Source organism: Eutrema salsugineum, unplaced genomic scaffold (assembly GCF_000478725.1).
Source record: "Eutrema salsugineum unplaced genomic scaffold, Eutsalg1_0 scaffold_17, whole genome shotgun sequence".
Taxonomy (NCBI): Eukaryota; Viridiplantae; Streptophyta; class Magnoliopsida; order Brassicales; family Brassicaceae; genus Eutrema; species Eutrema salsugineum.
The window spans coordinates 2836821-2845854 of NW_006256852.1; the positions used below are offsets into that span (position 1 = coordinate 2836821).

At 38.9% G+C, this 9034-nt stretch overlaps 2 protein-coding genes across 2 annotated transcripts in view; both read right to left on the minus strand.

Moving 5' to 3' along the window:
- Positions 1 to 3976, minus strand: part of LOC112087499 — a 20440-nt gene extending 16464 nt beyond the window's left edge. Inside the window, exons 1-2 of the mRNA XM_024157413.1 lie at positions 3413 to 3976; positions 2559 to 3184 (exon numbers count right to left, since the gene is read on the minus strand). Coding sequence (XP_024013181.1) covers positions 2559 to 3184; positions 3413 to 3976 — 1190 coding nt within the window. The remainder of the gene's footprint in view (positions 1 to 2558; positions 3185 to 3412) is intronic.
- A 2339-nt stretch (positions 3977 to 6315) lies between these two features.
- LOC18020552 (uncharacterized protein ycf20) lies at positions 6316 to 7535 on the minus strand. Its single transcript, XM_006403246.2, has 2 exons — positions 7384 to 7535; positions 6316 to 6959 (listed from the first exon to the last, which is right to left on the minus strand). The coding sequence occupies exon 2, from the start codon at positions 6956 to 6958 to the stop codon at positions 6500 to 6502; it is 459 nt and encodes a 152-aa protein (XP_006403309.1). The 5' UTR covers position 6959; positions 7384 to 7535; the 3' UTR covers positions 6316 to 6499.
- Positions 7536 to 9034: the final 1499 nt, after the last annotated feature.

The following is a 9034-nucleotide window of genomic DNA, read 5'->3' on the forward strand; positions in this document are numbered from 1 at the left end:
CCAATCCAACACATATGATTAACTCTCTTGGAGTCAATGTAACTTTCTAAAGATCCAATTCTATTTTAAATTGGCTTTTATAAATGCTCCTTCTGAAATACTCTACAAAAAGACATCTTCTAAAAGGAGAGCTCTTCTATGTCACAATTCTCAGCCATACTATCTCAAAATCACGAAATAAATATGAGATCCACCAAAGTATCCAAAATACTTTTATAAAAAAATGATTGATTCACATTCCGTTGCTTGGATACTTCTAGTTTTCTTAAAGTCTCTCTAATTACTTCCAATGTCTCCTACATCAAAGACAACACCATACTCCTCTCTCTCTCTTCTCTTTTTAAGCTGTCATGACCTTTGCTTCTGGTATCGCTAATACCACCCTCAAACACAACAAATTCACAACTCAATCTGTAATGATTGCATCAAGATTCATAGCTCAAGCTGTAAATTGACCTTTGATAGTATTAATCAAACTGTGTAGATCGAAGTTCAGACATTGAAGAGATAAAAAGATTGTGCTCTGTTTTATATCCTTGTCCCACACTTAAAAGCTTTTGTTTTTATTCAGTTGGATTCTGTCAAATGTCTAAGATCACGGTGACACCAACATATGCCCTTGCAGAGTTTATTCTCTTTAAAAATAAACCATTTCTTCCACAAAATTGTGCTGGTTTTTTGTGAAAATTAAAAATTCTCATTACCTATTTTTTGTTTGTTTTAACCTTGTTTTAGAGTTTGTTCTTTCACAAATCGTCGAAGTCGTCTTGAAATCGAGATCCCAATGGTGAATTATTCGGCGTTGACATCATATCTTGTTTCTGAGTTCGTCGCGTTGGATTCGTCTTTTTGTCACCGCACCAATGATAGAGAGAAGATAATATTGTATTAAATATGTACAGAATTAAAATTAATAAGCTCTGTTGTAATCCAGCTACACTCTCATGGCGAATGCAATTAGATTCCAGATCTCATAGCGATCTAGCTCAGACTCATAGCATCTTGAGTTACAATAAACAAATCATAAAGAAATTCAATCTCCCTCTCTTTTCAATTATAAATGTCTCCTAACTCGTAACAGCAAACCTTCTCCTTCACTCTGAGTCTTTGTTTTACTTTTCTTCTTCTGTATTTGCCACGTCATCAATCGCATCCTCTGTTTCCAATGGCTTCCTTTTATTCCTCCAAGTGCAAGTACGATGATAGTACTTATCAAATAACTGTGAGATTCAAGTTGTTCTTTCAATTTTTGTGGTTCAATTAACAAAACCTTCATCTCCATCTTCACCATTCATCCACCCTCCATTCAAGGCGAGAGCCTTTGAAATCATGTGTTCATAAGATTGTGAGGTTCAATCTTATATCATCAGCTATAAAGATTGGAAAGAGTAATTTGGATTACCTAGTGAATGCAAGCCTAGGGCTCATGAATTTCATCACACACGTATTCACATTCACGACCAATTCGTATTTGAAGCTAATTCACCTAATACAATTTAAGGATCTTAAGCTCTTATCTTTTGTAATAAGAATAACTCTTTTATATTAATGCTTAGAAAAATAACTCAATAGCTGAACACCAGAAGCTCATATATGAATGTCACAGCTCGACATCTATGTATATAGTAAAACCAATTTCCTTGAACTCACTTAATGCCTAGGGATTGTTGCATATGACAAATAGATCGTCTACATAAATAGCAATTATGAGCAGATTTCCTCCTTCTTCTTTTTGGTACACCGAGGTTTCCTTCATACACCTTTCGATTTCATGCCTTTTAAGATTTGATCCAGCTTAGTATTCCAAGCCTTGTCATAAACCATACAAAGCTTTTGAGAGTAAGTATACTTTGTGTTCTTCACCTCTTACTTCAAAGCCTTTTGGTTGGTCAACGAACACATCTTCTTTCAGCTCACCATGTAAAAACACTATTTTTACATCCAGGTGGTGAATTTCCAATCCATAAGATGCAGCCAGCGCCATCAGTAGCCCAATGATTACAGTTCGAGCAACAGGTGCAAAAACTTCATCGAAATCCACACCTGATTCTTGTATGTAGCCTTTAGCAACGAGTCACACTTTGTATTTGTTGATAGTGCCATATATGTATTTTTTCTTATCTTGAAAATCCACTTGAGACCAATAACCTTTATGTTGATTGGTTGATCAACAAGAGACCATGTCTTGTTCTTGTTAATCGAATGAATCTCTTCTTCGCATGCTTTTCTCCATTCTAACCAATTCTTTGCCTCTTTGTAACATCTTGGCTCCCCGTCTATTGAGAGGAGAAGTCTTTTGCACTAAACAGAGGCTTGGAGCACAAAATCATCGAGATAACCTGGTCTTCTTACTTGGCGAGATTATTTCCTTAGCACTGGTGCTTCTTGTGTTTCATAATTGTCTTCACTGCCATGATTATTCGATTTATGGTCTGAACCATCGTTGTTATCATGCTCATCATTCTCGAAATCATGAGTGCCTTCGTTCTCTGTTTCATCTTGATTTTAAGTATATGTTATAACGGGTCCTTCTCCCATGTATTTCAACCTCTCCCCACCTCATGTGAAACATTCCTGGATCCCTGCTTGGTCTGTATGTTGTTTCCTTCCAGCTCCACCTCATTTTCTCATTGAACACCATGTCACAGCTTACTACTATCTTTCGATTTGAAGGATTGTACAAACTGTAGGCTTTTGAACCTGGTTTGATCTCAAGGTGAACTAGAGATAGTAATCTATCATCTAGATTTTTGAGGTTTGCGGAGTCGATTTTCGAGTAGGCCATGCATCCAAAAACCTTTAGATGTTCCACATTTGGTTTCTTCTCTCTGAAGCATTCATAAGGTGTCATGTTGTTGAGACCTCTTATGGGGATTCTGTTAATAACATAAGTGGCATGTCGCACTGCCTCACCCCATAAGTAATTTAAAACTTTCTTGGCTTTGAGCATGCTTCTCGTCATCTCCATTAAAGTTATGTTTCTTCTTTCAACAACACCGTTTTGTTGCGGTGTGTAAGGTGCTGTCAACTGTCTCCTGATCCCACTTGCTTCACAGAATTTATGAAATTCCTTGGAAGTAAACTCTTCTCCTCTGTCCATTCTAAGTGTGATGATTTCTTCTCCGAAGTCCTTCTCGACTAAGTGTTTAAGTGCTCTGAATTTCTCAAATGCATCTCCTTTTTCCTTCAAAAGAATTATATTGTCCACATGTATCTTGAGAAATCATCTATGATAACAAATATATATCTGTTATTAGCAATGGTAGGATGTGTTATTGGTCCACACAAATCAGCATGGAGAAGCTTTAGTGGCTTTGAAGCTCGAAACATGGTTGCTTTCGGAAAACTTTGACGTGTCTGTTTTCCGACTAAACATGACTCACATATCTTCTTCTCGTCTCTTATTATGAACCATCTTATTTTGAGACATGTATTTGGTCGTCTTGAAGTTTATATGTCCAAATCTTGCTTGCCACTTCCAAGTTCCATCTTCTATTTGCGAGTACAGACATATGGGCTTACCAATCTGAAGTTTGATCTTGTACAGCCGAGTAGGTGATTTCACCACTTTCACTAGGAGTCTGTTGTTTGGATCATGGACGGTCAGATAATCCTGTTTCATTCGAACATCACACCCGACTTCAGTAGCTTGTTCTAAACTAAAGATGTTGCTTTTGAGATCGAGAATGTAATAGATGTCTTTGACAAGGGTATGTTCATCCGATTTGTTTTGAAATAGAATGGATCTCGTTCCTTCTATCTTCACACATGATCCATCTCCAAACTTCACCTTGCCTTTAATATTTTTGTTGAGCTCCGAGAAGTATAGTTCGTTGCCGGTCATATGGTTACTTGCTCCATTATCAAGGTAGCATACGCCTTCCTCTCCTTTATAGTTCTTTGGTGTGAGTTTGTCTTCATTCAAGAATATGATCTCATGCATATAAACTGTTTTGTCATCATCGACTTCTTCCATCTAAGCGACATTTGATTCTTGAAGCTTACGGATTATGTCGGGACAATTAGAGGCAAAGTGACCAGGCTTGTCACAGCGATAGAAAATTATTTTTGAGAGGTCTTTCTCTCTTGTCTGATTTGTATCTGTTTGATCCAATGTTCTGTCTTGAAAATTAAAACGTCTTCCTCTGCCTCGACCTCTGTATCCTCGTCTTCTACTTCTTCCGTACACATCTTGTTGTTCTGAATTTGCATAGAGTAATTTTCCTTGTGTCTCGTCTTGATTCTCCTCAGCGAGAATATGCTCTTCATAGGCTTTTAGACGTCTGATGATGTCTTCAAATCCAGTTGTCTTCAGGTCTAAAACCTGTTCCAGAGAAGCGATGATGTGGATGTATTTTTTTCGCGGTAAGCTGTTGAGAAACTTCTTAACAAGCTTTGGTTCATCAATCGTTTCTCCAAGTGCAGCTGATCTTGATGCAAGTTCTGATATCTTTCCCGCAAAGTTATCAATTGTATCTGTGTCTTTCATCTTCATTCTTTCAAATTCAGACATTAGGGTCTGAAGTCTTACTTCTTTGACACGATCGGCACCAAGGTTACGTGTTTTAATCGCTTCCCATATTTCTTTTGGAGACTTTTGCTCACCGACTTGTAAGATTAAGTTCTCCGGAATACATTGGAAGATTAAGCCTGTTGCAATGTCATTCTTGTTAGAGTCCGTTGAGCCTGGTTTGATTGCTTCCCAGATTTTATGGATTCGCAGCATCACTCTCATCCTCACACCCATACGGTGTAGTTCGTGGTGGAAAGCATCACACATTTTATTGAAGACAAAACCGTCTCCTTCGGTTGAATTGCAGGGACTACGTCTCCCATATCTCTGTATAACGTATAATCTTGGTGTTATCATAACTTGGGTTGGATCGCTTCTTCCTCAAACTCGGATACCAAATAAAGGATCTTAAGCTCTTAGCTTTTGCAATAAGAATAACTCTCTTATATTAATGCTTAGGAAAATAACTCAAAACCTAAACATTAAAGCTCATATATGAATGTCATAGCTAGACATCTATATATATATAGTAAAACCAATTTCCTTTTCTTAATAGTATCAGATAAATCCTAAATTAACTAAGGAGCCGATTTAAGCCTTTCTTATCCTAATCCAACTCGATTAAGGAAATATTGGACATCAAGTAATGTTGAAGTTTATCCAACAACACGTCCAAAGACACTCACGCAACAAGGAATGACTTCAGACTCTATGGTGCCACTATCCCCTCTCGTGTATCCACCACGTGGCTATCAGCGGCCACTCAATGTCCTCGACGCATTCAATCTCATCAATCCTTAATGAGCTATAACCGCCTACGTAGGCCATGGCATCAACTTGATGGCACATTTTCCTATACTTTTGAAGCTCAAATCGGTTCTCCTTCAGCCGAGAATGAGGTCCATGTTTCCTTATTGCCTATGCAAGGTTTGAGGACAAGGGCATTCCTAATTCGGTTTTGAGTCTTCGTAGGTGTTATGGATTCACATATTCTCATATCTCTAGCATCATTACGGATTATCCACGATTGCTTATAGCATGCTGAGAAATCTCTTGGTCGCAAGCTTAAGTTGCTTCAGTCCAGAGGAGCTTCAAACCCTGAGATTAATGAGATTGTTTCTAATAGAAGAAGAAAAAATTCAATGTATATATATCAGAGATTATAGGCTTTGATGTGGTCTATCTGTGTGAACCTTTTCAAGAAGAATCCATTCTTTCTTTCTGCCACTCATGAAGATGTATATTGAACTCCACTGAAACATTTCTAGGGCTAGGATTCATCGTTATGATGGCCAAGCGTTTTCCTCATTGCTTTGGGTTACTGCAGAGACGTTGAGGAAGAAGACTGGTTTTCTGGTGAAGAAGATGATATGGACACTAAAGAATCTTGGAATCAAGCACGATGACAAGCAGCTTGTGGCTGAGCTCATGCCATCTCAAACAAAGATCATGCTTCATCGATCTTAAGGCTTCTTGTCAAGTATTTTTGCTTTTATACCAGAATCTTCGATTTTCAAAAAACCCCTTTGGAATGACTCTAATGAAGCTATTGAGTTCTTGGATTTCTGATCATGTAAATTCCTTTTGGGTTCCATGATAAGTGTGCTGATCTTTGATTCCATGAGAGTCTTTAATTCCACTAAATTCTTTAAAGCTTCGGGATTCAAGACAAAACCCTCTTATAATACTTTAAAATCTCACTACGTGGTGATTGCTTCATCTCTGTTGCAAGTTCTTAGATGTTTTTTGTTTATCCTCTGATTAGTGATCTTTGTTATTTTACTTACTGTGGCTATTTATAAACATTCTTCCTGAGCTTATGGTATACATTTGTCTCGAATATCTCATATCATTTGAGACTCATAAATCATACTATCATCCAATAGATGTCGATAAACCCCTGAATCTAGCTATTCTCATGGAAACCTCCAAAGAAACTCGAAACACTATAAAGGTCGTGAAACCAAACAGTCAAACACAAACATACTAGCTAGCCAGTTTGAAGGCATCAATGAAGAGACCATAAGTGAAACCCATCTTGAAATTATTAAGCAGAGCGAGCGGAAATGTCACCGTGGTGCGGCTATAATAGAATCTCGTCACATACTCTGTTAAAAGAACGCATAAAACCGCAGCAATAACATCGTTCACACCCAAAGCTCCAAAGGAGAGAGAGATAGTCTGCGCAACGTAGAACCCACCTAACAATGAGATCCCTCCGAAAAGTGTTCTTCTTGAAGGCTTCTTGAAGTAATTTCTTGAGATTTCAGGAACCGTTCTTATGATATCGATTAATCTTCTTGGACCTTCGGTTTCTTGCACAGCTCTAATGCTTCTTGCGAATCTCCTCGATGGCGAGACCAACGTTCCAAAGCTATGCCATTGATGATGAACAAGGACTAGACTGTTCAAGTTGGTGGAGATGTAGCTAAGAGAATGTGCCATCCTGAAACAATATCGAAATCCGAAAAATGTTCATTCAATAACAACTTTGTTCATCTTTTGGGTTCTGAACAAGTTGTAACTCAGATCTGAAAGGATAACCAGAAACTACTTGAGAAAACAGAATAGTGCAAAGCAATGCCTTTTATCAAGCTCCAATGGAATCAACAGGAGCTAATTGAAGATCTCAATCAAAGGCCTTAACAAATGTAAAACAAACGGGAGAAATCTTGTAATCACAATGAACAAAAAATGCGGAAACTTTGCGATTGCAAAGCAACACCTGAAACTAGGGTTTCCATTTCCTTAAAACAATAAGTTCTCTAAAACAGTTAAAATTTCAATTTCTAAAATCGAAAACTTTACGATTATGTATCACGACTAATCTACTGTGAAATCCAACACAGGCCTGAGAAAAGGAATATTACCAACACGGTGAAGATCGAAGAAGCTTGTTTGAGAGAAATTAATGGAGAGAAAGAGGCCAGAGGGAGAAGAAGTACAAGTTGAAGAGAAGATCAGTGAAGAGGATGAGCAGAGTCCGTCGACGAGAGGAAAGAGAAGACGAATGAGATGGCACCTGAAAATTGAGCCCAAAAGATGAAGTAAAACCTGAGCCCATTGTACTTTTTTTTTGTTTTGTCAATTTACAACTGACCAGCCCAATAGTCCAAAATTCCAAAATGGGAAGAGTGGAGTCGAATTCCATACCGGTGAGATTTTTTTTTGCTAAACTGTAAATATCATTATAAAATGAAGGGAAGATTTACAAAAAGCAAATCTTTCTAGAGTTTGAAACCACCTTGGCAAAAAAGAAATAAAAAACAAGGTAAAACAGGATGGGAAAGATAGCAAAAATGTTACGACAGCCTTTAGATCATCTAATCCAGCAAATCATAAGATCAGTAAAGCACTTGTGGTGGCGCTTCGCTGAAATGGTGTTACGAACATCCCGATCAATAGTTTTGAAGATCACCGAAATGGGAAGCGAGGTGTTGTTGTGCAGAACATTATTTCGCTGCTTCCATAAGTGAAAGACCGTAGCTTGAGTTACCATTCTCCTCAGTGGTGCTGGCGCCGCACTTGAGCTATTAATCCACAATAGTAGTTCTGACCAAGACTGAAACCCCTGTTGGGTGGGGTTAAGTCTATCGAGAACTAATCTCCAAACTTCAGAACTATAATCACATCTAAGAAGGAGGTGATCACGGCTCTCCTCCGAGATGGAACACAAGCAGCAAGAGATAGGTACTTGTAAGCCCCATGAGACAAGACGCGTTCTAGTAGGCAATCTGTTGAGGTTTGCAATCCACATCGTGAATGCATGTTTAGGGACCGCTCCTTTAAACCATATCAACTCCGCCCATGGTTTCTCTTCAGCGCGAGGTCTCATTGCTTCCCAAGTGCGGGAAGAAGAAAAAAAGTCGCTACATTCACCGTCCACACACCATTCAAAAGCATCATCCTCCGATCTTTGAGAAGGCAGAGGTATTGTTGTCAGGTAGGCATGGAGATTTAAAGATTCCTCAGATCTTGGCATCGCCAGCTTCCAATTCTGAGTGTTACAAGCGTTTTCCACCAAGGCGTGCAGAGGGATGCGGGTACTCCTTGGACCCCCGGCTCCTAAATAATGAATCAGCTGACCAAAGGGGGTCCAAGAGTCGAACCAGAACCTGATACGTTTACCATTGCCCAGAGTAGCTTTGGAGAACCTTATTGCATCATGTCTCAGCTTAAGGATCTTCTTCCATGTCCAAGAGTCTTTGCTCGTAGCAGCAATAGCCCAGAAGCTTTTATTTTTCAGATGTATCAACCTTTGCCACTGTGCCCAAAGAGAGCCAGAGTTCGAGAATAAGAGCCAGACGAATCTTAGACAGAGAGTTCTGTTCCAGACTGAAAAACGTCTAAGTCCAAGGCCACCCTCTGCTTGTGGGAGGCAAACCGTGTTCCAAGCAACCTTCGCACCCTTCGCATTGTCGATATTACCCGACCAGAGAAATTTTGCACAGAGTGATTCGATCTTTTTAATACAGCCCTTCGGAAGCACAAACGCAGAGATCCAAAAATTCACTAAGCCCG